The sequence below is a fragment of the Calonectris borealis genome, chromosome Z (genome assembly GCF_964195595.1).
Source record: "Calonectris borealis chromosome Z, bCalBor7.hap1.2, whole genome shotgun sequence".
In the NCBI taxonomy this organism is placed as follows: Eukaryota; Metazoa; Chordata; class Aves; order Procellariiformes; family Procellariidae; genus Calonectris; species Calonectris borealis.
Genome location: NC_134352.1, coordinates 87,420,414 through 87,447,690, shown reverse-complemented (window position 1 = coordinate 87,447,690; position 27,277 = coordinate 87,420,414). Strand labels below are relative to the sequence as shown.

Sequence of the window (27,277 nt, the reverse complement as noted above, 5' to 3'; positions counted from 1 at the left end):
CCTGTTGGCTGTGCCCGGCGTCCCCCAGCACGGTCGAAGATGGCGGCGCGCGCGCAGCGGGGTGGCTTGGCGGCGGCCCTCCTCGCCGGTGCCCTGCTCGCCTTCGGCCGCCTGCCGCTCGCCCTCGGGCAGGCGGCGGCGGCGGAAGGCTCGGCGGCAGCTCTGCCGCACCGCCGCTTTGAGTACAAGTACAGCTTCAAGGGGCCGCACCTGGTGCAGGCGGATGGGACGGTGCCGTTCTGGGTGCACACGGGCAGTAAGTGCCGGGCGGGGGGCGGCGGAGTGCGAGCGGGGCCGGGCCGGGCCGCGCCGCGCCATGTTCCTGCCGTGCCGGCCGCTGTGGCCGGCCCCGCGGGGGCCACGTAATCCTTGTTACTTGAGGAAGAAGCGCGGGAAGGAGCCGCCACAGGCCGTAGCCGTGGCCGGGGAGCTGACGGGCACGGCGAAGGTGGCCGGGGCCGGCGGGACGGGTCAGCCTTGGTCTTCGGGGGCCGCCAAGGCATCGGGTGAAAGCGGCGGGAGCTCTTGTGGCCTGCAGCTGCCAAAAGGCAGAGGAGCCGGACCCCCCCCGGCCCCCCGCGCCTTCTGCCTCCTTCGCAGGGCCCTGCCGCGGGCAGGGCGGACCGAGCGCGCCGTTAGGCTCGAGGGCCGTCCGCCCCGCGCGCCCTCTGGGCCCTGTCCTGCGGATTTCCACGTAGCGCCAGAGGGACAGGGGAGTGCTGTGATAGCGGTGAAATGCCCGCACATCCTCCCCCCGTTTCTTTGACGTGCGCTTCGGCGTTACCGGTGGCTTTTTTGTGATGTGGTAGCTCCGTGGCTGTGAGGAGTTGACTCAAGACGGTGTGAAACTTCTGTGTGAAGTGATGATGTGTCACTGCTGGTCGAAATGAGAGTCGGCCTCACGCCTGTACGGTGTGCCTGAGGCAAGCCGCTCGCTTCTGTGTGGCTAGAACTGCTGCTGAATTTCATAGTATAAAAGCTTGAAATGGACATTGTGACTTGATTGAGTTTAGTTTATGCAATTTATGTATCCTCTGCAGTATGGGTTAAGGATTTGATTGTACTCAAAAAGGCATCTGGTCTTCCATAAGTTCCCCGCCTTGTAAAATGTATTGATATTTACTGTACATAAGGTTCTACCTTTGTATAGTTTCTCTGCAGTAACTTCTGCTGTGTTTTTATTTTTTTGACAGGCTTTCATTTAGTTTATTTTGGTTAATTCATGAGTATTAATTTTTGGCTCTTATTTGACATTGTGCTACAAGTGACATGAAGGAAACTGTCTATAGATGAGCTTATTTCCTGCTTTTTAAGCAGATAATCACAAAAATAAAGTGAATGAATATCTCTCTAAATGTACGCCTATTATTCTTTTAAACGATTAAAACAGAAAATTAGAACATTGTTTTTAAAAAGCAGAACAGAAATCTGTGATTTGTGAAAAGTCATGTGGGATACAACAGAAAGCTAAACCTGACTCTTTTTTAAATTAATTTAATACGTATCTTAACAGCAAGACCAGTGTTCTGTTTAAGTTGTGCATTATGGTCCCAAATGGAAGGTGATTGAGTCTTCTGTAAAGCAGTAGTAAGTTGTTGAAAGTAGAGGTGTGGGGGGTTGGGTTTTTTCTTCCCCTCTCAAGTACTCCACTAAAAAGTTATTTTGAAAACTGTTCTCTAGTTGAGGAGACCAGAAAATTTTGTGAATTTAGAGGATTTGTTAATTGGCTAGTTAAGCACTTGCAATACTCTCTCTTTCATATATTCAGTGTTGGTTCCTTTCCTTTCTAGATGCCATACCAAGTGCAGATCAGATTCGTATAACAACATCTTTGAAAAGCCAAAGAGGATCGGTGTGGACAAAAAACAAGTCAATATTTGAATATTGGGAAGTCGAAGTGACCTTTCGAGTTACAGGAAGAGGCCGCATTGGAGCTGATGGATTGGTATTAAGAATTTCATCTAACTGGAAAAAAAAAAAGACATGCTTTAAATACTGAATGTTGACTTATGACTCTTACTTGCTTTCTGTAATAGGCGATCTGGTTTACAGAAGAGCAAGGCTTGGAAGGTCCTGTTTTCGGGGCAGCTGATAAATGGAATGGTGTTGGAATTTTCTTTGATTCCTTTGACAATGATGGAAAGGTTAGTTGGAAGCAAACTCTTCTAGCGAATGTTATAAATTAATTTCCTGCCTGTTTTGTACATATAACTTTGTGAAAAAAAATAGGGTGTTATTTTCCTACTCTCCTCCCCTTCACTTCGAAGGGATAAATTAAAATAGTCATGTTTCCCTTATAGATTTTTTTACTAGACTTTTTCACACTTTTTTTTTTAAAGCTTGAAAGTTGAAGCATAACACATAGTGAATCTCCACTGAACATTGGTTCATGTGTTAGGTTTGGAGGGAGAATGCCATGTACATATGTACAAGCTGAAATTTGGAATGTCCATGCACAATTTGAAATGTTGATACATCTGAAGATGCGTGCTTTGGAAGAGGCATATTGTACCAAAACATGACACTGCGGAAACACAAATTTCTATATCTCTCTTTAAAGATGCTCTTTTTCTTGCAACAAATCTGCCTTGCGTAGTTCAGCAGCAAAAATGCTGTAGCAGACGGGGGTGACAGTTGCTGTTCTGAATTTCCAGTTTTCCAGTCCAGAATGATCCTGGGAAACTTTACCAATACATAGTAGGTCTGCTTTGCTTCTTTTGCTTTACCTGCACTCCTTTGGCTTGCTTTTAGATGTTTTAGATATATTTTTGTAGGTGTACAAGCTTTTTTCCTACAGATGGCTTTTGATATACAGCATACTTCATCATATATAAAAGTTGAAAGACTGAAGGTGACGTTTATATTTCCGATCTTCAAAGACAAGACACAGAATTAGAGTATTGTTCAATTTACTAAGAATTTTAAAATCCCTTTTTTTTTTTTTCCTTTTTTTCTGACTTCTGGCATGAATATGGACACGGGCATAGTTTAGCTGGCTGAAGATGCCATCTACCAAAACTGCATGCGGACAACACTGTTTGCCAGAACTTTGATAGCACTGGGACTCTGATCATGACAAGCTTAGTCAGTGTGGTGAGAAACCCTTTTTTAGAAAGTGATGATGTGTCACTTCTAGTCAAAACAAAAGTCTTCGTCATGGCTGTATTGGTCTGACGTGTCTTAAATACTGTGAGGCTTTTTTTAATGACAACCTGTTACTTTCTTCGGTCCCAGTATGGAAGAATCCTTCTTGGTGCTGTTTTAGTGTGTTCACTGGAAGATGTTTGGTGCTGTAACTGGTTCTGAGCCTAATATGCCAGCATCCAGAAACAGAGTTCATCTAACACTGCCAACTCAAGGCACCCTGGTTATGATGCTGATTTAAAAACTGCAAAGCCTTTTTTCTCTTCCTTCTAAGGCTATAGATTATACTAGAGTTGAATTTTTATTTCTCTGTAGAAATAGTGACAAGACCTTTTTAAAAAGAAATACAATTTCATAGCTCTAAACATCTGAAATTGTAAGAAGCACACTAAATGTCACAAGAGTTTACAGCACATCTTTCCTGTGACCTTTGGAGGCAAAAAATCGAGAAGTTATTTCCCACTTTGGATTCTCTACTATCTTTCAAGTTCTTGTATGTGCATCCATCCAGACAGATCCTCGGCAGAAATTGGACCACTCATCAACCATTAGCATTGAATACTTTTGTTAGTAGCTGTCTACTATGCTCTAAGGTAGATTAGACTTGGGTTGCATTCATGAGTGCTTTGAAATTGAACTGTTTGTACACGCTTCGTGCAGAATATATGCAAGTATGCTCTGAACTAATTCGGTATTACTGTTGTTAAACTGAAATAAACAGTAAGAAGATGACATTAAAGTATTCCAGTGGTACTGAGCAGGTAATACTGATGTTGAAGCAATTATGCTATCCAAACTGCATTGCTGAGAAGTAGAAACACTGGTGTATTTCTGTATACCAGTGTACTGTTCTGTTGTTGTCACAATCTGTGTGATGAAGGAAAAGAAACAGATAGTTTGATTGTAGTGCTTTATTGAAGACAAAGGACCACGCTACCCCACCACTGTGAATTGAGAAGGACATTATTTCTTGAATTCTTGAAATCTGAGTTTTGTTTTGTTTTCTTAAGAGCTGGTAATCTGTCTAGTGGGACAGTATATTCCTTTATGTTGTGGTTTAACCCCAGTAGGCAGCAAAGCATCACACAGATGTTCGCTCACTCCCCCCTGGTGGGATTGGGGAGAGAATCGGAAGGGGAAAAGTGAGAAATCTCGTGGGTTGAGATAAAGACAGTTTAATAGGCAAAGCAAAAGCTGTGTGCTCAAGCAAAACAAAACAAGGAATTCATTCACTGCTTCCCATCATCAGGCAGGTGTTCAGCCATCTCCAGGACAGCAGGCTCCATCATGCATAACGATGACTTGGGAAGACAAATGCCATAACTCTGAATGTCCCCCCCTTCCTCTTTCCCCCAGCTTTTATTGCTGAGCGTGATGCCATATGATCTGGGATATCCTTTGGTCAGTTGGGGTCAGCTGTCCCGGCTGTGTCCCCTCAACTTCTTGTGCACCCCCAGCCTGCTTGCTGGTGGGGGACTGTGAGAAGCAGAAAAGGCCTTGAGGCTGCATAAGCAATAACTAAAACATTGCTGTGTTATCAACACTGTTTTCATCATAAATCCAAAACATAGCCCCATACAAGCTACTAGGAAGAAATTTAACTCTATCCCAGCAAAAAGCAGTATGCTTCAGGAGATGATGAATTGAAATGTTGAAGGGAGGAGGCAGATTAACTCTGAAATCTTGTGCTCTTGTAAAAACTGGAGTTCACTTCATAAACTCCTGGAGGCAACCGGAACAGCACTGTAAATCTGTTCTGACATTATCATTTTAGCTTGTTCTTATCCTCTAGCAATTTATGTAACTGGGGATGCGTTCAACAGGCTCTGTTTAGTCTCTGACAGATAGCTCCAGAGGTTTTTCTAATGACTGTGACAAGGTCAGTAGGATGTCAACATCGTGTCTGTTTGGATGTTTTTCCAGTGTTATGTAGCCAAAGTTGGATATATTAAGTTACCTATTAGTTTTAAGATCTGTGTCTTCACTACATACATATTTCTCCTATCTGTGGCTTTTATGTTTCTGTGTTTGTCAAATGATGGTAATTGGTAGTATATCCAGGAACTTAATTTGTGTGGGTTTTTTCACCCCTAACTATGCAAAGAATGTAGCAGTCTCTTGCAAAGCATGCAGCATGACACAGTGCTACTCAGTCATTTTGCTTATGTAATCCTGAAGTACAGAAAGAATAAAAACATTGGTGGTGTATCTGTAGTTTAATGACTTTAGCTGCTTTATCGCAGAAAGGCTATCAGTCATGCTACTCATGTTTCACTTCAAATTAAACTGTTCACTTTGTTTGCTATTTCTTTTTCTAGAAAAACAATCCTGGAGTGATTGTTGTAGGCAACAATGGAAAACTTCTGTATGACCATCAGAAGTAAGTTTATTTTCAGTGTTAATGATCAGTGTTTGCTTTTGAATGATGAAATGTTGCATGAAACTCTTAGAGAAGCGTAAAGGTTTCTTTCATATGAAAGTTTGCTGTTTCCTTTACGTTTTTCTATTTGTTAAAACACTGTTTTGGCAGTAACAGCACAGAAATTGGCAACTGATGGATATTTAAATAGCATATGTCCTTTGGGATGGGTGAACTCAGATAAATGGAAGTACAGACTTTTTACCTCTTCGTTGCTTGTGGATATCTTTCACGCAGCGAATAACTGACAAAAGTGACTAACTGAAAACTACTTGCCTGTTTCTAAAATTAATTGCTTTAATTTTGATTTCTGATTGTTTATTGTCGACAACACAGTTGACATCTTTTTGGATTCCCTGAGAAGAGAGGTGTCTGGCTTAGTTGGTGCAGTCCAGACTATAGCTTATTTCCCCATATATATATCTTAGAAGCAAATAGATTTCCCCATTACTGCATTCTATCTATATTGTGTCCTGTGTAAAGCATCTAGTACTGTTGGTCCCAGATTTCAGAAAAGCTCAGTGCAGTCGTGGGACAGCTTTTGAAAAACTTGCATATTGAAAAACTATCATGATGTTACTTAGTGATACATTGATGCTTTTTTGTCTTAGCTGATAAATCATAAGGTATAGTTTTATGCAAGTTGTCTTCTTGCATAGTGATGGTTCCACACAAGCATTGGCATCCTGTCAGAGGGACTTTCGTAACAAGCCCTATCCTGTTCGAGTAAAGATAACATACTACCAAAAAACATTGACTGTAAGTACTCTGAAATAAGTTAATTACTCATATTTCTCAGCTTTTTAAGTGTGAGATTGTTGCAACTATTTGAAAACCCAAAGACCCCATATGTTAATTCCAGTATTTTTGAAAATGTTGAGCTTGGTAGCAGAAGTTGGAAGGAGGTGCAGTATGTTCAAATGCTAGACAAGTTTTTAGCTACATTAGTGCATCTGACTCAGCAGGTATTGCCGATTTTTCGGATGTTACTTAGGAGTCAGTTGTGCTAATGTACTCACATGTGCTCAGACCCTTCTGTTGCTGTTGACTTGCCTGTAGAAGTGTCCCAAAGCCAGCATCTGTTCCTCAGCTTCCAAGTGGTTGAGCAGTTCCTTAACTTGAACGGTATTTCTCAAGCTGATCTGAGCTGCAGAGGGTTTTGTAGCTGATTGTAAGAGGTTCTTGAAATGTGACTAAAAAACCAAAGCTCGCTCTTTGACAGCAGATTTAAATTCGCTACTTGAGGCTTCCCACCTCCAAGAAGTAGTAGGGCTTTGAAGATTAAACAAGATAGAAAACCACACGTATAAGGGAGTCTTCAAGACTTCTTAAATACTATTCAGATGACTGTGAATTCCTTCTAATTAAGGAGAGAAAGATACTAATGTAGTGCTCGGTTGCGACAGCTATGAAGCCTGTGTTTCTTGGCTTCTGATTTCTTCTGAAAAGGTACTATTGATAGGTATTAGCCATAAAACACACAGCTGTCATTTTGTAGTAAAAGTTTCTCTAAAAGTAAACATTAATGCACCGAAAAGAGCCTGGACCTTGTACCATGCAATGGTAAAAGCTATCTGTTACTCTTGAATGAAAATTAAATTTCAGACTCCGAGGCTGGTCTCTTTTTGAATGCACCTGGTCCCTGATGCCTTTTCTAGGAACTCTTCTGGCCCAAATGTTGCTGCTAACATTAGCAGTTCTGCAAATGCATCTGTGGAGGAAGAGAGAATCTCTGCAAGCTTAAAATCAACCTGAGAAGAGTAAGGGATGACTCTTCTAGATCAGACCAAAAATTTGTGTTGCCCAGAACATTACTGGGATAGGCTGGCCTTTAATGATCCCTGAGTCAGAGATTTCTTGAACCGGAGTTGATATTATTACACCATGATCAGTTTTAGAATAGAATAGAATAATTCCATTTGGAAGGGACCTACCATGATCATCTAGTCAACTGCCTGACCACTTCAGGGCTGACCAAAAGTTAAAACATTGTCCAAATGCATCTTAAACACTGACAGGCATGGGGCATCAACCACCTCTCTAGGAAGCCTGTTCCAGTGTTTGACCACCCTCTCGGTAAAGAAATACTTCCTAATGTCAAGTCTGAACCTCCCCTGGTGCAGTTTTGAACCATTCCCATGCGTCCTATCAGTGGATACCAGGGAGAAGAGATCAGCACCTCCCTCTCCACGTCCCCTCCTCAGGAAGCTGCAGAGAGCAATGAGGTCGCTCCTCAGCCTCCTTTTCTCCAAACGAGACAAACCCAGAGTCCTCAGCCGCTCCTGACAGGACAGGCCTTCCAGCCCTGTCACCAGCTTTGTTGCCCTTGTCTGCCTTCAAGTACACATTCAAGTACCTTAACATCCTTTTTAAAATTGTGGGGCCCACAGTACTCGGGGTGAGGCCGCACCAATGCTAAATACAGTGGGATAATCGCCTGTCTTGACTGGCTGGTTATACTATGTTTAATGCACCCCAGGATGCGGTTTGCCCTCTTAGCTGCCAGGCACTGCTGACTCATATCGAGCCTACCATCAATCCCCAGATCCCTTTCTGCTTCTTATAACTGAAATGAATACATTTTATATGTATCTGAATTCTATGCAGTATGTCCTCTTAGGTGATGAATAGAAAATGTTGAATTTTTGTTCATGCTGAACTTTGAATCAGGCCTTTTTTTCCTTTTTAAAATAGAAAGCTTATACATTTTCTTTGTAAAAAGCGTCTTTCAGAAAAGAAATAGTTTTTGGTTTCTAGTATCAGCTGCTGAATTATCCGGTAAGTTGTATTTGTGACCATTACTGTAAACTGACAAAGCAATTAACACAAATAGATTTATGTGGTAAAAATTGTAAGTGTTTATCCTTTTAGGTATTAATTAACAATGGCTTCACTCCGGATAAAGAAGACTATGAATTTTGTGCGAAAGTGGAAGATATGGTGTTGCCATCACAAGGATATTTTGGAATATCTGCAGCAACAGGGGGACTTGCAGGTAGCAAATGTTAGAAATTGTGAACGAATGGAGACTTGCAGGGCTTGCAAGAGAGAATTTTTTTTTACTGCTAGTGTTGATCCATTATACCAATTTTTGACCATGATAATGTAATTAATCCTCTCCCATTCCCAAATTACTGATATGCTTAGGCCTTTTCCTGGCTAGAGCAGAAGAACTTTCAATTTGTCCTGACAAAGACATTGCGCAGTCTCATTCCCCACTGCATAAACTCTTGGGAGGATTTTGGGAGAATACTGTTGCCTGAAGATCCTTTGCAAGTGCAAGGTTGACTTGGGAAGTACCAGGATTTGTAACGTGTAGCAGTAGCAATGAACAGTGTTTTTTTGTTTTGTGTGTTGAATACAGATGATCATGATGTCCTGTCGTTTCTGACCTTCCAGTTGACTGAGCCCGGGAAGGAAGTAGTAAGCCTTTTTATGCATAATTAATAAACTATGTTATTCTATATGTTTTATATGTAGCACCAGATTATGGCATTTTCTCTGAAGTCATACTTGGCATCCCTGATTCAGGATTTTAGCATGTAGCTGTGCTGTCATCTGTTTTAAAAAAATGAGATTAACACTGTAATGTTTCGGTGATACTTTAATTAACATTTTCAAGACCAGAATTCTTGAAGCAACACTGAATAAACAAAAATCCTGATATTAGATCAAAACATGCAGAGAAAACAAACTAAAAAGTACACTTTGCTTGGAAAGTGGACAAGTAATCTATTCTTACTTTCAACTTCCCATACCTCTAGAACACTTCTCTACTGCTAAGCAGCATCTATCCTTGTAAAACTTGATTTCTTTTTAATCGCAGAAAGTACGCATGTATCAGGAAAAAGCTATGGGTCTCCGTAGGAATGTCTGGTTTCTCACTTCAACTTAATATATCAATGTGCTCCACTAATTGTTTTATGTCTTCAAATCTGAAATCTGAACAGCCTTGCTGCAAAATAAGTTATATAGGAGTGGTGGAGAATGTGAAAAAATCTACACCACCCCACCCCACCCCCCCCCGATAATGTTTTAAAGCCAACACCAGGTGCAGAAATTCCTCAGAAAGATAAAGAGAAGTATCAAGAAGAGTTTGAACACTTTCAACAAGAATTGGATAAAAAGAAAGAAGAATTTCAAAAGGAACATCCTGCTGTGCAAGGACAGCCAGGCAAGTTATTTGAGTGATTTTTCGGTTGTGAAGGAAAATGTTTGCTTTCTGGGATATTCAGAACTAGGGCCTGATACTCTGACTTATTTTTACTAAGCTCCTGCTGATGTTATTTACTTTGTTTAAGAATCTTTCATCTTTTGTTTGTAAAGTGTTTGAAATATAAACATCCCTTTTGTCATGCCTGGATTGAGAACAAAACAAACGAATGGAAACATGATGGGAACAATGAGAATCTGTATTGAACAGTAGAAGGGAGAGAAGATCATGCATTCCTCTGTAAAATGATGATTAAGGAAGCATGGCCTTTTTGATTATTTGAAAATATATTTGAAAGGTCATCTTTTTGGTCTGTTTCTGCACATTCATAACAAATGTGGTTTTTTTCTCATCTTGTTTTATGGATGGTTATTAAAGATGGGCTAGTGGATGTGCTGGAACATGTGCTTGCTTGGAAAAGCTTTTTAATGCTTGCCTAATATTGGACACGTGTTGCGTTCTGTCAGTTTCAGCACCACAGCATTAGCTGGCGTTCAATGTTTGCATTTGGGTTAGCTAATAACCAAATTTCAAGCTTGATGTTGTTAAAAACTGTGGCCTTTATTGTTGCATTTTAAGCTATTGATAAGAAATTTAAGTTTGGCTGGGTAAGGCAGAATTGCCCTTTCCACTATTGATACGACGCATCTGCAGCTCTCAGCAAGCATTGGTTTAAAGATATTTCAGACTGAACAGCGTTTTTCCACTGATTTCAAATTATAGTTAATTTAGGAAGATTATAATAATGACTCTTGCCTACTTTTTTGAGTGTTTAGCCAAAGTGCTTTGACTTTGATTGTTCTGCTATGGAACATGGTGGGGGTTTTGTTTGTTTGCTTGTGTTGGGTTTTTTTTTGTTTTGTTTTGTTTTTTTTGTTTGTTGGTTTTGTTTTTTGTTTTTAATTGCTGGGCAAAAAGGAATCTGCTTATTTGAAAATATAATGGAAGCCAGTCTGTTTCTTACTTTTGCGGATTGAATTAGCTGTATTTGAACACACACATGTCAGGAATGTACTTCAGGCATCTAGACCTGAAATTTCAGGTTGTCTTTTTTTTTTTGCACAGTGATAAGTTATCACTGCTCTAAAGGTCCTGCACCATTTTAACTTCATCTGTGTTTTTGAAATATTGTCCAGCCTTCCATTGTTAAGAAATAATAATCTTTTTGCCAGAGTATTTTGGACTTCCTTCTTTCTGATGTTGTTGAAGCTGCGGAGGAACTCACTGAGAATGTGCAGTCAGTTCTCTCTTTCAAGCTACTTTTTAAAGCTTATTTTTTCTAAAAAGTAGCTGTACTTAATACCTGCAAGTCTCTTCTGAAGGCTAGTTGGTAATACAATGCTAGCTTATGCAAAGATAGATAATAATAACAGCATCCTGTTTCCATTTTATGTTGCACATTACCCAAGTATTGAAATAGGAACTCTAAGATGGAGTCTGAGTTTGAATGTGTGGTTATCTCTGTTCAGTTATTCTGATCCCATTTGGGTATCCTTTGCCATGGCATTGATGGTAAATAAACACCAAATATATCAAATTATAGGAAAAAAGTGTATTTATGTGGAATCTTTAAGGGTGCAAGAAAAATGATACAATGCAACTTACGAAGAATGCATGTGTGTAAGAACTATCTGTGCTTTTTTCTTATCAGCGGATGATCTTTTTGAAACTGTAAGTGATCGTGAACTGAGGCAAATCTTTGAGGGACAGAATCGAATTCATCTTGAAATTAAACAGCTTAACAGGCAATTGGACATGATTCTGGATGAGCAGAGGAGATACGTCTCTGCAGTCACAGATGAGATTGCTAAAAGAGGAGCTGTTTTTCCAGGTCAACAAGGACAGGTAAATAAAAAAAAAAAGCCCACTGTGATTGATAGCTCAGCCTAATTTCAGCAGCGTGATTGATTTGCTTTTTTCCAAGATATGTTGATCTTTTTCTCCGCCCCCCCTCACCCCCCGCCAGGTTTCCCAGCAAGAGATTGAGACAGTTGTGAAAACTCAAGAAGAGGTCATTAGACAAGTAAATGAAATAAGGTAAATGCTTTCTAAATATTAAGGCTGTGTTTTGAATTTTATATTATTTTCCACCTTTTAAATCCTATTTATTATTTCCCTATGAGAATATTGACAAACTTGTAATTTCTCTGTGTCAGTTCCTCGGTGATGATTCTCTGCATACATTTAATTTCTATAATAAAGTAAGTTCAATTCCCTAGGGTGGCTAAGCCCCCTAATTTGCCTCTTTTTTTTTTATCATGAGATTCCACTTCAACACGTAAGTCCAGTCCCTCTAAAAACAATCTATTTCTGCTAATGTGATAACCTGCTACCTCATGGAAATTTGTTGCTCCGATTTTGGACATTGATAACAACATGAGCATAAATGCCTTCGATTTATAGCTAGTGAACCTTTAAAAAAAAAAAAGGTGTATTGGAGTATCTTGTCCATATAGTCAGTCTACTCATGATATAATGATTTTATGAGTTTATTATTATATAATATTATGAATAAGATCTGTAATACTATATTTAGATAATATTATATGAGAGATATTTGAGGTTTTGTTTAGTATAAACAACCTATAAAGGCATGTAAGTAATTCTGAGAAGTAGTTCTGTACAAATGAAAATGTCTGTGCATGTAATAAGAGTTGTTGAGATTTATTGCTTAGTCTCCTAATTATTATTTTTGGTTTTTTTGAAGTAGTTCACTTCTTTCTTCAATATAGACGTATATTTTGTCTTTGTGTTTTTTCCCTGATTTTGCTATGACTGCCTAAAGCTCATACATTGATTATCGCTCCATAGTGGTTTGTTAGTGTTACTGATTTCTATATCACGAAAAGTATTTACAGTTTTATGTCAAGTCTCTCAGAATTCCAGTGTGTACAAGCCTTACAGAGGCCTCTCTTTCTTTTTGTTTGGGTTGGGGTGGTGTGGTTTTTTGTTTGGGTTGGGGGAGGCGTTTGTTTGGATTGGTTTGGGTTTTTTTGTTTGTTTGGGTTGGGGGTTTTCATTTCCATTGTAGATGAACCTTTTTTATCAGTAGGAGTAGGGCTAGGCCTTGAGAGAGCATTGCTTCTTGATGGCAGTTGAAACAAGGGCCAGATCTGGAAAATATTTAATGTCCTCTCTTGGCCTGAACTTTGAAAAATAAGGGGACAAAAAGTGCAGTTTCCACAGTCCTGCACCTGTGAAGGAGTCACTCCATCCATCAGTACAGCCAGGGGACTGATCAGCTGGAAAGCAGTTTTGCAGAAGAGAACTTGGGGATCCTGGTGGACAAGAAGTTGGACATTGGACAGCAATTCACCCGTACAGGAAAGACCATCAGCAGCATCCCAGGCTGCGTGGTGCCGAGCGTTGCCAGTGGGTCAAGGGAGATGATCATCCCTCTCTAGTCAGCCCTAGTGACACTGCATGTGGAGTCCTCTGTCCAGTCCTGGGCACCCCAGTACAAGAGAGACATGGACATACTGGAGGGAGTCAAGTGAAGGATCATGAAAACGATTAAAGCGTTGGAGCATTTGTTGTACAAGGAGAGGCTGAGGGATCTAGGATTGTATAGCCTGGAGGAAAGGCCTGAGGGTATCTTATGAATGGGTGTAAATACCTGGTTTTGGAGGTGGTGAAGGCGATGGAGACGAAGACAGGCTCTTCTCACTAGTACCCAGTGACAGAATGAAAGGCAACGGGCACAAACTGAAATACAGGAAATTCTGTATAGACATAAGGAAAGAAACTTGTGAGGGTAGTTGGACACTGGAATAGGTTGGTTGCCCAGGAAGGTTTTACAGTCTCCATCCGTGGAGATTCTGGAAAACCCAACTGTGACTAAAAATTCTATGGTTTGTTAGGTGCTAAGACATATTGTCATACAGCACTTAAGGGGAGAAGGAAAAAAAAAAAAAAGGGGAAAAAAAAGCCCTCTAATATTAAGTTACTGTCACTTATGTTGTGCAGTGAAGACAGAAATGTGTTGCGTTTTTTTCATGTGCCAATATATTGTGTAGACCATTTTAGTAATCTTGTCCCCATTTCTTGTAGGTCAGAGAAAAATGGGAAAACATTTTTAAACTCTTTTGTGATAGAAGTGCCTGTTTGTTCTTTACACATGGGCTGCATGCTCTTACTTAAAAGATACTTTTTTTATTCTACGGGAGTGAATATTTTGTGGTCTAATTTTTATTTACTGTGTGAAAACCAGGTCTGTCAACTGATATATCAATGTCTTTTGTAGCAAAAGATAATCACATTAAAGGAGGCTTTGACAGTTACAGACCTGTTTTCTTGCCTGGATGAATTCAGTTGTGTGGCAATCTTGGGAAACTTACTGGAATCTAACTGTACTACATTAAGACTCCTGGGGATGGTTTTTTTGTTTGTTTGGTTTGTTTTTTTTGTCAGAGGACTTTCTGCCAGTAACTTCCTCTCTGCAGGGACACTTGCGAGTTCCCATGTGATTAATAATTTTGCTTTTTAAGGTGCAGTTTTTAAAATCTATTGAGAGGTATACTGTACCTTTTCAAAGTACGTTACCAAATGAAGTAAAAATCTTATCTTGAAGGTGCTGTACTGCTAAAATGAATCTGAGAAAATTCCTGTTTGATAGGGATGTTTGTGTATTGCTTCTAAGATGTTTTACAATTGCTGTCTTTAGCAGGAATGTCTTTAAGTTGGTTTAACCCTTCATTTATAGTAGTTAAAACATTCCTTACTTTGGGCTTAAAAAAAGGAGAAAAACAATTCTTACAGCTTGATGTTGTAGTATAGAAACAGTTGTGTTTTTTCCTGTATTAGTTCAAGGGCAGCTCTTGTGATTTATTTAAGTAGGTCAGTTTTTTGTGGAATGAAGATTAGAGTGCTTCCATTTTTGCACTTGTTCTTCCACGAAAGCTTTTATGTTAATATTCTTGACAAATCTTTATACCTTGCAAGAAAATTAGATTTTCTTGTTAACATTGGCAGTCTGCCCTTTTAGTGACTACTTACTAGGTATGAGTTTGTGTAACATCATCTTAATATTTTTCTTAGATTAAAGAAATGCTTTATTTATAGATAGAAACGAACAGCCCCCTGTTGCATTGCTGGTCATCCCGGAGGAAAAGGACTTACTGTCCAAGTAATTTTCTTGTCAAGATTTGTGGATTTCTTAATCATCTGATCACAGAAGAATCTTGCATGTTCATACAACAGAAACTATCAGCATGGTATTGTTCATGCAAAAGTAAATGTAAATTAAATTTGATACAGACCGTGTCTATTTAGGGAGGTTATTTTGCTTTTAACAAACAGTGGATCAGTCTGGGGGAAGGTGGGTGTGCAGATTTCTGTTAATTACATGGGGATGGTGGTATTAGGAGGGAGAGGATCAAAATGAGTGTCGCACTTGAGTTCTAGCACTGAAAATTGTGGGGCAAGATGAACAATGTGATGGATGCGGATAGGCAGAATTACTATCAGCGTTTATTAGGCAGTGGTCATGATGGTGGTTGCATGGGTTTGCACAGGTTATTTAAGAAAAAAATCTTCCAGTGAAAAACTTACTTCTAAAATAGGTCATTATAACACTAATTCAAAGTACAAGTAAATATTAATCAATTTACTTTAAATAATCTATACAATGACAATACAAAAATATAAAATAATTTCTGGATAACATATATGCTAATTTAAGTTAGGACAGATGAGGGGTTTTTTGCATGCATTTTGTATGTATAAGTTCCAAACCAGAAATGTAGAATGAGAGAAGGTGAGAGCTGCTTTGATTAGTTTTGCTTGCAGTGGCTTACAGAAGCAAACAGCTGGGTTTTGGTAACTCCTTTTGATAACTTTGCAATATTAAAAACGAGCTTATTGTGGTAAACGTTGAGAGTTTTGCGGAAATCCACGGCTAACGCCATTTGGCCTAGAGTGCAGTACGTTATCTGGAATAACTGGAAATGTAACTGTGGAAATGATTGATCTTCTACCATCTGCTGGGCTGGGACTGAGCCTTCACAAAGACGACAGGAAATGGTGCATTCTTGGATCTTTTTGTTACTGAAAGTGAAAAGAATTTTTTTTAGGTTACGTGGGAAGCATGTAGAATACTGGTAGTCTAGTATGTTAAGCTGATTTGTGTTTTAAAGTGATATTTTTAAGAAAAACTGGTAGCCTTCAGTTTGAAGAAAAGTATATTGTTAATCCAGCATTTAGTAGGGAGCTGTAATTACTAAATGCCTCTTTGTTAAAGTGGTGTATCTGCAACTTGATGTAATTATGTAGATTAATTTAGTGTGTGGCTTTGACTTAGTATGTAGCTGCTTCAAGTAGTTTTAACATGCTGCATAGTTCTTATATTGGAGCGAAAGCTGCTGTAACACTAATATAGCATATAATATATATATGCTCACAATTTTTACTTCTGGAGAGTTGTCATAGTGCCATGTACCTTTCTAGTTTTCTCTTTTCTCCTGTTTTTTTTTTAATTTTATTTTTAGTTCTGTGGTTTTTGAATTTTAATAGCATGAAGAGCAACTGATGCAAAGCTAAAAGATGGGCAACATCTTTATGAAGATTATTTGTAAACATTCAAGCTTTGATGCTTAACTTGCCATTTTCACAATGAATATGAGCCATTTAAAAATCAGTAATATAATTTTGTATAACACAAATATGATTATATGTTGTTGTTGCCGCCAGTTTACTTAATGAATAGTATTCAAGCCAGGGTTGTTTGTTTGTTTGTTTGTTTGCTTTCTTCTGTGAAAGTGTTCAAGGTCGGGTTGGACAGGACTTTGAGCAACCTGATGTAGTGAAAGATGTCCCTGCCCACGGCAGGGGGATTGGACCAGGTGATCTTTAAAGGTCCCTTCCAACCCAAACCATTCTATGATACTATGATAAATTGTTGACCACTGTACAAAGAGTTAGGGCGTTACCTTGAAGGCATTGAAGTAAGCTCTCATCTGAACAAAATGTAAAGTTTTAAGTAAATTAAAAAGAAATCCAAAGACATACATTTTGATTGTTTATTCCGTTAATAATGAAGAGATTAACATTCACATGATAAATATTTTAGCTGTAGAATAATCCTCTTTGCAACTGAAAAGAGACATCACAGTAGGGGAAAATTATATAAACATATTGATTAGAGATTAAGTATTTTTCTCTCATTGACTAGTTTACCTCAAACAGAATTAGTTATGGAACCTCAGCTTTTTACGAATTTAATTTGTAGAAGCAAAATGAATTCACATTAAGACAATGTTAAGTATTATGACAATGCATATGGGAAATGAGTTTCTCGTATAAATGATAATCATGAAACAAGGACGTATCTAAATCTTTTCTTATCCCTAAAGCCTCTTCTTTATTTTTGTTTCTTACATGACTGCTTTTATTTATTTATTTTTCAAACAGCTTTTGGTTTTCTTCAAAGATTGCATTAAACTCTGCTTATCCTAAAGCCTTGTCAAGAGCCTCAGATAAAACACTTGTTCTAGACTTCATCAGTCAGGCAAAGCAGCTGTCCAGCAATAGAATATTTGCTATTGTTTATCTTGTTTTCAGCATGACTTTGGGAGATGGTACACTGTACAAATTGGAACTGTCTGCGGAATTAAATATTTTTAAAAAATCATAGTTTGATTAAGGAATTATTTCTTGATAGGTATTCTTGGAAGCTAGAAAAAATGTTTTCTGCCTTTTTGGGCAACTGTGTATTTCAAATTAATTTTAATGGACTAAAAGGTGTCCAGAATAACTGCTGTTTGTAGAAAACCTGTTCTGTGCTGAAAGATGTCTTGTTGTTTGTCTTGTTTCAGAAATTCCATGGCTGATACTCTGAGGTTGATCAGTGGAGCTCAACATCCTGGCTCTGCTGCAGGAGTCTATGAAACAACTCAGCACTTCAATGACATCAAAGAACACCTTCATGTAGTGAAGAGGGACATTGAGCATTTAGTACAACGAAATATGGTAATTTATGTACTGGTAGTGTAAAGCATGACTGTAATACTTCTTTATTTGGCTGTTAGTGAAAAGCTAGGGTGAGCCAGCATGCAATTTACGGAGCAATTAATCCTTCATTAAGCTGTGTTGCTAAAGCTGCACTGCCTTGACCTAACTGCATGATCTGTGTCTTGATGAGAAGTTTTGCACAAAGAGCATGATTTTTAGTCTAATTTCCTGTGGAAACAAGGTCAAGCAATTAAGTTTTCTGGGTGCTTTTTTTGTGTTTGTCCCCCTACTTAACAGCTCTATACAGAGGAGATTCTCTTGCTTCTGCACAGGAGGGAGAGCTTTAATCAGGGGAAACTTGGGCAGGCTCTGCTTAAGGGCGCTACGTGTGAAAGATGACTGTGTTCACATTCAGGAGCACCTTAGTCTAGCCTAGGTAGCAATTAAGCTGAATTAACTTATGATCCCATTGAAAGTTCTTGATTTCTTCGTTGATTTACCAAAGATTTATTCTTTCCCCTATAAGCCTCAAATTAACATCAGTCAGTTTACCTGAGAAACATAAAGGTGAAAGGGGAAAGTGAGACAGGGAGTAAGATTATGATTTTTCAGAGTAGTGTCATTTCTGTCTATGTTTTCTGCTTGTGTTCCAATTTTTCGATCATGTTGCGAAGACCTTGTTTTGTTTCTTACATATAACAGTTTTTTGATGGCATGTTTTGTTTGCTCTTTTCTCAAATATTGTTGTTCTTGTTTTTTAGCCATCTAGTGAGAAATCGAAGTGTCCAGACTTGCCACCGTTTCCATCGTGCTTATCTACAACACACTTCTTCATATTTGTAGCTGTGCAAACGGTGTTATTCATTGGTTATATCATGTATAGGTAAATATGTTTTTCTTTAAAGATAACAGGGCAAATGATTTTAGAACTTCTGCTGGAAATGCAATTGCAATGGTATGATTATGTTAATCATCTTTAAAACAAGCAATCATTCAGATTGGAAGAGACCTTGGGAGGTCTCTAGTTCAATCTTCTGTTCAAAGCAGGGTCGACACTGAATTCAGACCAGGTTGCTTAGTGTTTAGACTGGTCAGGTCTTAAAAACCTCCAAGAATGGAAAATTTGCCACTGTTACAGACCCCATTGGAAATGTTTAATGATCATAATGAAGTTTTTTTATTCTTTCCCCGCTCCTACGGTGTATCTAGTGGGAACCTGCCCTGTTTCAATTTGACTGTTGCGTCTCTTTCTTATAATGTGGATCTCTGTAAAGAAACTGCCCCTGTCTGCTCAAGAACATCTTGTGGGTATTAGAAAGCTGCTGTTAGACCCCTTGAAGCCTTCTTTTGTCCAGGATGAACAAGCCCAGTTCCCTCCCTCTCTTCTCTTGAGACGTGTGCTTCAGCTCTTGACCGTTCTTGTGGTCCTCTGCTGGACTTACTGAAGTTTATTAATATCTTAACAAAACCTGATGTGATTTGATTTTTTTTTTTTTTTTTTTTAGTTTGCTGTGTGTTCCTACAACTACTTATCCCATCTTACAAATTCCTCAGTGAACTTGTTTTTACGATACATATCTCTTCATCCCTCTCCTACATATGATATCGATAGAGTATGGACTTCCCCCCCACCCCCCCAAACTAATTGGGATGCTTTTTCTGTTCTCTTTCTCCTCCTTGTAATGTCATAATGTTCAAATTAAATTTGCATTGATGGAAAGGAAAACTTATTGAGAGTAAGGACTGACTTGCTTGGTAGTCTTCCCTCCTGCTTCTCACACACACTAACCAGGATAAGGAGTAAGGACCAAAATAGCTGCATTGCCCTTCAAAGAGAAAATGCTGTTTGCTACCTCTGTGGAAGGATAACTAGTATTAAGTATAAGACCAATGCTGCTGATAGCACTAACTTTTATTGTGTGTCTGCTTCTCTACAAAGTGGAGAGAGTGCATTTCTTACGTATGTCATGTTATGCCATCAACTGGAAAGATGGCTTCCAAGACAAATGAGGAGCTAGTCCCTTCAGTTCTTTTTGTGTGTAGTATCTGTGTGTGGTTGAGCCACGGTATCTGTATCCACCAAGAAAATAAATATGTTCTGTGCCAGAGGGAAAAGGAAATCCCATTTCAAGTAAATTCTTTCACTGCTTAGTTGCATGCGTTTCCTTTTCTATGATGATCTTTAGGCCAATCAGATACTGAGAAGCTTTAGAAAATTTTAGTTAAAGTATTTTAAAAATCAGTTCGTATGTTCTTTCACAGTTTCTGGTTTCTGTCCAGAATGTTTTGTTTCCTTCTGTGTCTGAGGCAAAATTGGAACTATAGTGACACTACCAATGTCTTTGTAAAGAGAAAAAATTATATCCTATTTTTGTGATATGACTTATATTTGATTTCCTTAAGTCTCTGTTGACAAGGAATGGAATCTTTTAATCCCCAAATAAATGAAATACTTATTTATTTAAACAAGTTAGCTAGTTTTATACTATAAGTACTTAATGAATTATCTTCTGCTTTTTCTTTCAGGAGTCAACAAGAAGCAGCAGCCAAAAAGTTCTTTTGATGACCTGTTGCTTTTGTGTGTACATAACAGCAGTATGTATGCACAGAAAATTATACACTTCTGTAAATGAGGGAAATTTTAGTGTTTGATATACTTCAATATTGTAAATTATTGAATTTTGTTAAACAAAATGAGTTCTCATTTAAACTGTTAATGCTAAAGTTAAAAACAGACTAGGGAGCAGCAGAGCAAATGCTAGATAGGGGAAGACTGCGGACCCTATCTATGTTTTCAGCTAACGTTCTCATAAATACTGGAAGGCAAATGACATATTCCTCTTCTTTTGTTAAGATTCCAGAGGAGGAAATTGAAACACCCAGGTTTGGTGGTTGTTCATAATGAGAATTGCAGGTGGATGATTTGTGCAGAAAGCTTGCCACTAAGTGTCCTGACATACCAGTTTTTTTAAAAAAGCAAACAAACAAAACAAAACAAAACAAACCCCAAACAACTGCTCGTCTCTATTTTTTGGGGGAGAGTAAAAATTTTTTATAAACATTTCATTTCTTTACCACTTGGATTTGAATTATTTAGTTAACTCTAACTCTTCATGAAATACAGATTTAAGCACTTTTTAATTCTGGACACAAAGACAGGCCTTTAACAGTCTGACTGTTGATACCTGATTATAGAAATCAAACAGAACAAGCAAATAAAGGCTTATCTCCTTATTTTGGGTTTTGGTTTTAGGCAGTGAGAGAAAACATGATAAAGTAGTTTCTTCAAGTTTCAAGTCTGTCTCTAATTTTGTTTGGAGATTTGTGGAACTCTTTCAGCGAAGATATCGTTGCTTCATACCTCTTCAAATCTGATTTTATTAAGGATATGTTTAGTGTATGAATATGTCTTTACTTCTATAAAGCTGTCTTGTGTCTTTCATGTATCAAATACACATGCTTTGATTTAAATCTTGACATGGCAAGTATTCTAAACTACAGATATGGAGTGTTAACTCATTTCTTTACAAGCTGTTGCTTCAGACATGTTTGCTAATCCAGCAGCTATTGTAGAACCAGTTTTGTGTGTCAATTCCTGCTTTAATATCAAAAGCATAAGACTGAACATGTGTTTATGATACTGCTTATCAGGTGAACATTTGCTTCAGGAAAGAAACAAAGCAGATAGCCCAAATTAGGAATGTGAAATGAACTCATTTTGCCTTGTTTACATATCTGTGGTAACTTTGTCCTTGAGTTCTTTGTGTGTAGAGTTAGAATAGGGGGTTTTGGGTTTTTTTAAGTTCTATAAAATAATCAAATGCATCAGGATATTTCACTTTTAATTATTAATCTGTTTTTCTGAATCTGCAAAAATTATGTGGAATCTAGCATACTACTGCATTCCTACAATCTACTCCCTTGGAGTGCAACACATGCTGCCAAATTCACTGTAATGAAGAACACTTCAGTATTGTGCCTGTCAGTTTGGAGAAATGATAAACCTATGCAATATATTTTGTCACTTAAAATACAGTGTCCAAAAAGTGGATGTCTGTGCTATACCAATAAAACGATCCTACCTACACACCTATTTACATAGCTACAGTATGTAGTATACTGTGAGTGGTATAGCTTTATAGATTCATTTCTAAATTTGAGAAGATTTGCTGTAAAATTGGAGAAACTACTGCCTCAAGCTAATCTTGCTGGATAAATAGGGTAAATCAGTGGAAAAAAAACTTTTCAGATAAGGCAGAATAACACATAGGAACTTATCCATTCAGTTCTTTCAACACCAGCAAATATTTACAGGTGCCTTGAGTCTAAGCTATTACAACCCTGACTCTTCTAACTAAACTTAATATATTTTCTTAAATTGTTCTGAAAATGTACAGTGTTGTTCCTTTCAATTGCAAGCCTTCCTGCATCAGTGCAACACCTAAACAGAACTCCCTCTCTCACAGCAGGCTTTGCAAGACCCTTTATACAGAAAGGCTAGCAATTGTATTTTGATAAGTACGTGCGTATATGGCATAATGAGGAACAGCTTTAATGTATCAATTGGAGAAAGCCTGTATTTTTTGTTACTGTGAATTTATCCAACCATAACTTTGCTTTAAAGCTGGAGAAGCCCATACTTTTGTGTCTTTTGTTAGAAAGAAGAGAAGGCTGGGGATGGTGTCTAGGGGAAAACTTGAAACCACAGTTGTATCTTCAGTATGAGGCTCAGCTTGTGTGTTTATGCTGCTCATGGGTCTGACATATCTCCCATGCGCAACTAGGAAACTTTTGTGTTTTGTGACATATCTCCCATGCGCAACTAGGAAACTTTTGTGTTATCCAAAAAGTGGTAACTTTGCTTCGTGCTTCATTTCACAGTCGTCTCTCCTTGGAACTTCCATAATTGCCTCGTCACTCACTGGATCAAAGGAAAGCTCCCAATTGCCCAGCTCAAATTTTATCCTGTTTGTTCTTGAAGTGATAGCAACAAATTTGGACTTTAAGAATATTTGTCAGTCAACGTAGCCTCCTGTTATGGCTGGCTACTAGAAGTTTCTTTCAATGCTGATAGCATGTTTGATTCTTATCAAGTAAGATTTCAGGACTAAGAGGAGAAGACACCTTGGAATCCAGTTTGACAATATGGGGGAGAACAAGTCTAATAATTGTATTTGAAGTGTGGATGATTAGCAAATATTTGGCAGTGACTAGAGAATCTCATTGTACCGGTCAGGGTGTATTAAATACATAGTCACACCTGAATCTTTCAAAAGCAAAATTCACAATATGGTTTATAAATTACCTAACTTCCTGTTTGAAGAAAATTTGACATTTATCAATGCATCAATTACTGTAACACCGAAGACTGTCTACTGTTGTTTTAAATTCAAACAGCTGACATTTTCATATGTTTGTTTCTGACTAATGTAAATTGACACTTGGAGTTCAGAGATAACCTTATTTGAATAAAGATGCGTATTTTTAGTAAGCTTTTTTCTTTCAATTTGGTACGTGTCAATGAAATCCAAGCAAGTGTATTTGAAGCATTCTTTACCCTCTGTTGTTCAGAGAGTTTGAATGCTTTGAGATCTGGATTCAGTCCTACCTGATGACGGAGAGTTAACGGCATTCAGAGGCTGAGGCTCTGCCTGTTTTGAAGAGACAGATGACTGCCTTGGTTAGAAAGATACGCTGAATCCAGCCTCAGTTTTTTCAGTGTGAAGGGATTATATTCTCTGTGTTGCAGTCTAATGCAAGAGTGACTCTAACCTAAAAGAGATTTGCTCAAAAGCTTGTGTTAAGAGTATCGGCCATTTAGGGTCAAATGTAAAGTAGTATGTCAACTTCTCAGTCTCTTAACAGCAAATCGAGTTGCTTGCTGGCTGCTTGGAGTATACAAAGTACCTCTTTTTTCTGAGCTGAAGATTGCCTGTATCTCTGAGTTCTTTCTCCAGATTCCCCAAACTGCTGTCACCTGGGTGCTCTGCTCCTGTTTGTTGGAATACAACATGCGTGCCCAAAACAAGTCAGTCTGTGTCTCCTTGGGGTTTTTCTTGTTTTGGTGGTCTTTGGTTGTTTTTGTTTTGTGTTTTTTTTTTTTTTTTTTTTTTTTTTTACTCTTCTGTCCAGTAAACTGTGTTTGTCAGTGGTAACCTCCCACAGGAGGAGTAAGAATTCTCATTGACCATCATTTTCCCCCAGCCAGGGGCAATTTCTGTAATAGGTGGAAGAGAGGAATCTTCAATTTGTTCAAGCTGAGAAAGCCCTAAAATATTTCTCTCTTTCTGTGCAAGTGATCTAATGTTCCGACTTAACATAAAAGGCAACACCCTCTTCTGGAGGGATGAAGCCGGGGGTAGAGAGTCTTGGTCCTTTCAAAGAACACTTAGGTACTTCTGAATTCTGTGGTTGGAGTTGTCTGCTGTGACTGTGTTTTGGGAACAGAGTCTCTAGAAAAGGCTGGGAGTTTGGATGTTTGCCTGCCTATTGCATTTTTGTGTTGGCCTCTCTGAGGCTTTTAGATTTTGCTCTTTGTGATTTGCCTGTTTCGAGACTGAATTCTGGGGTTGGAGATGCCTGTGTTCTTTGGGTATGGAACACAGGCTTTTTTCATATTGCCCAGTTCTGTCAGATAAAACAGAGGAACTGAGCCTTGAATTTTGATTTCACTTAAGCTAGAGGGAACGGATGTTGATTTAAAGCAAAGGAAGTGGCAACATGAGTACTTAATTAGCAGCTGTCCGTACGTTTTCATTAAGCATCACATCATATAATCAACAAAAAGCAGTAAGTGGTTTGTAACTTCAATATAGGCAGTAGTTAAAGCACCTGTCAGGAATGGGAATTATTCTGGAGGTCCTTGTTGACACCCAAGGTAGGTGCTTAAAACTTGATGCTTTAGGTACTGTGTGAGCAGTTGGTTCCTTATCAGTCTGAGTGTTTATTCATTATTTGTATACACAGATTTGTGATAAATATCTAAACCCACAATGAAGTGAGCAATTCACTAGCTAGCTATGTAGTGTCTTCCAAAGTTTTGTCACAAGTCTCTCTTGTGTTTCTCAGCAGTTTCCAGTGCCAATAGGGCCAATAACTTTTTAAAGCACTTTTTGTTGTCGTCAATTTTGAATCTAACATTGGAAAGCCTTTTGCCCTTAGGAAGGTTCATGAGACCTTCCCCAAGACCTGGAGGGCAAGATCTGGGCAATCCCCTCCCAAGCCAGTTTTCAGCTTTCTTGCCTTCTCAGCCGATTCTGTGGAAGCATCTCTTTTAGGCAGGAGGTGGTGGTAGCAACATTTCTGTAGGGATCAAAGTCTACAGCCAAGACTTACGCCCAAAGTTAGGGAAGCTTCTCTTCAGTAAAGACCAATAGCACAAAGTTTAACAGATACACTTCCCATACACTTGAAGAAGACTATGAGACCTAATTCTGGAAAAATCAGCACTGCATGTCATATTTGCGAAGTACACGGTACAGACACACTAGTGCTCCCCGTTCCAGTTAGGAGGATTTTAAATAAAGATGAGCCAACCGCTGCAAATGCTGGCATGTGGCACTAAGTAGTGATGTTGTGGGACAGCATTCTAACATTTAATCAAGTGGCTGTCAAAGCACAGCGAAAATACTAACAATCAAAAGTTATATGTATCTGATCTTAAACTTCTCTTGCAGCATGCTTTTCTGTGATGCCTACTGTACCGTTACTGCACTCGTGCATTTTAGGATCGTGCATAAACAGTGCCAATATATTACTCTAACCTGTTCAATGGTTTTTGCAAGCTGCTGAAAACCTCTTTATGATCTCTATGTGGTTCATGCAGTATTTCTTGAACGCTTTTGTGCTGCTTACTTGTGTAAGATACAGCTTGGCTGTGGAGTTGAAGCAGATTGAGAAGATGATCTTCCCGCTTCCGATGTCCGTGTTGCCAGTTTCTGTTGTTAGCTTTGTGTTGTAAGCAGTGGATGCAAAGGTCAGCAAGACCAAAACTTTTATCCAGAGCTGTGATGCCCTCTTTCTCTAGCCACCTTCTATTTTTAGAGATGCCTGAATTGACCAAGCACCTTCTCCCCTCACTTAGGATTTTCTGTCTCCTGCTCTTGAGATCCACTGTGTTCTGAGCAGGGTGGGGCACCTCGCTGTGTGCGTCAGGCTGTAGTTCAGGAACTAGGCTTTGGTTTTTTTCAGGGGCTTGCTCTTGGAGCAGTATTTAACTCAAATAATTTTCTAGAAATAACCTTTTATTTTCATTTCTTCCTTTTAAAGTTGGCTGCATAACAGAGAGGGGCTCTTGTGGTCTTGTTCTGGGTCATGGGGTTGCCACTGCGGCTCAGCAGTCAGAGCGCTCATCCGAAGACTCTCTTCCTTCCAAAAGAGATGCTAGATTAGCCTGTTTGCCGGACTTTTCAAATGCCGTCAAAGTGAGCGAGGTCCTGGTTTTCGCAGCAGGCAAAAGGGTTGCGGTTAGACCCATCTCTGCTTGTCCATATTGTCTCCAGGCTGGTATGAAAGCACCGTTGAGCAGTCGGACGGCACCCGACAGGTGACAGGGCAACAGCGCGGGTCACGCCGCGTGCTGTGGAACCAGCACGCCCCCAAGCCGCAGCCCACCTGCAGCGGGCCCGCAGCACTAGCTAGTTGTCAGCTCTTTTGAACAAACACGGCCTTCTCTAAAATTGAGAAGGATGGGAAATAAGGGACGCTGGCAGCCGTTCTGCCCTTGGAAGGCCTCAGGAGGCAGTAGCCTGAACCAGGGAAGTCTCTGGGCGTGACAAAGTCAGACTGACTTTGCCAGGCCCGTTTTGAAGTAACTCTCTGAGGCGGGAGCAATGATACCTGATGTATAAACTTCATGCTGGATTTTTAGTTTTTAAATTTTGCCAGGTAACAACTTTTATTTAATTTTATGCATTCAGCTTCAGACTAATGCATGCTCAGGATTAGCATTCTCTGCTTAAACTGGGATTAGCTATCTAATGTCTGTGATCTGTTAGCCATTTGGGCAAGTACAATACAGTTTTGGTAATCAAGGTCAGAGTTGGGCACGTGTAAAAAGTTGATTCTTCCCACAAATTCTTGCAACTTCTGCATAGTTCTGAAAGTGCACAGCGATTATAAAAATAAATTTTGATTTAAGAAAAATGCTTTCTAGGTATTTGTAGTATATCAAAGTAGTTTTGTTGTGATTTGGAATTCTTGCTTCTGAGCGATACTCTATTTCAAAAAGAAATTTAAAGTTTCTTGTTTAATCACTAATAATCCAGGATTACAGAACATCCTGCTTTTTTTAAAAAATAGTAACAGGTCTGCTTTAATTAGAAAGGCTCTAATACAGATCAAGGCATTAGGCAAACTGGAATCCTCCCATCTCTCAGTGAAATTATGAGAGTGCTGGGAGAACCATTTAGATAATCAAAACTACCGAATGTTTCATTAAGGCATGCGCAGTCAGTCATAGTAGAATAAATGCTCAAAAGCCAAAATCATGAACTTTTGAGACCCAGCAGATGATTTTCTTTCCCAAAATAGTGTATGATCTAGTAGCGGATCCT

The 27,277-nt window shown here is 39.0% G+C and overlaps 1 protein-coding gene across 1 annotated transcript; it reads left to right on the top strand.

Moving 5' to 3' along the window:
• On the top strand, window positions 1-23,229 carry LOC142075889 (protein ERGIC-53-like). The gene is made up of 14 exons (XM_075137949.1): window positions 1-256; window positions 1,791-1,945; window positions 2,037-2,144; window positions 5,463-5,524; window positions 6,223-6,322; window positions 8,435-8,558; window positions 8,928-8,986; window positions 9,605-9,737; window positions 11,428-11,621; window positions 11,743-11,813; window positions 17,588-17,741; window positions 18,485-18,606; window positions 20,250-20,318; window positions 22,605-23,229. The coding sequence occupies exons 1-13, from the start codon at window positions 40-42 to the stop codon at window positions 20,284-20,286; spliced, it is 1,536 nt and encodes a 511-aa protein (XP_074994050.1). The 5' UTR covers window positions 1-39; the 3' UTR covers window positions 20,287-20,318; window positions 22,605-23,229.
• The last annotated feature ends 4,048 nt before the right edge of the window (window positions 23,230-27,277 follow it).

What these genes read in the sequence shown, in the direction of transcription:
- LOC142075889 (XM_075137949.1), top strand. Translation starts at nt 40, where the DNA reads ATGGCGGCGCGCGCGCAGCGGGGTGGCTTGGCGGCGGCCCTCCTCGCC. An exon ending in GCATTGGAGCTGATGGATTG is followed by an intron (nt 1,946 to 2,036) that starts GTATTAAGAATT and finishes TTTCTGTAATAG; the next exon opens with GCGATCTGGTTTACAGAAGA. An exon ending in CTTCTGTATGACCATCAGAA is followed by an intron (nt 5,525 to 6,222) that starts GTAAGTTTATTT and finishes CTTCTTGCATAG; the next exon opens with TGATGGTTCCACACAAGCAT.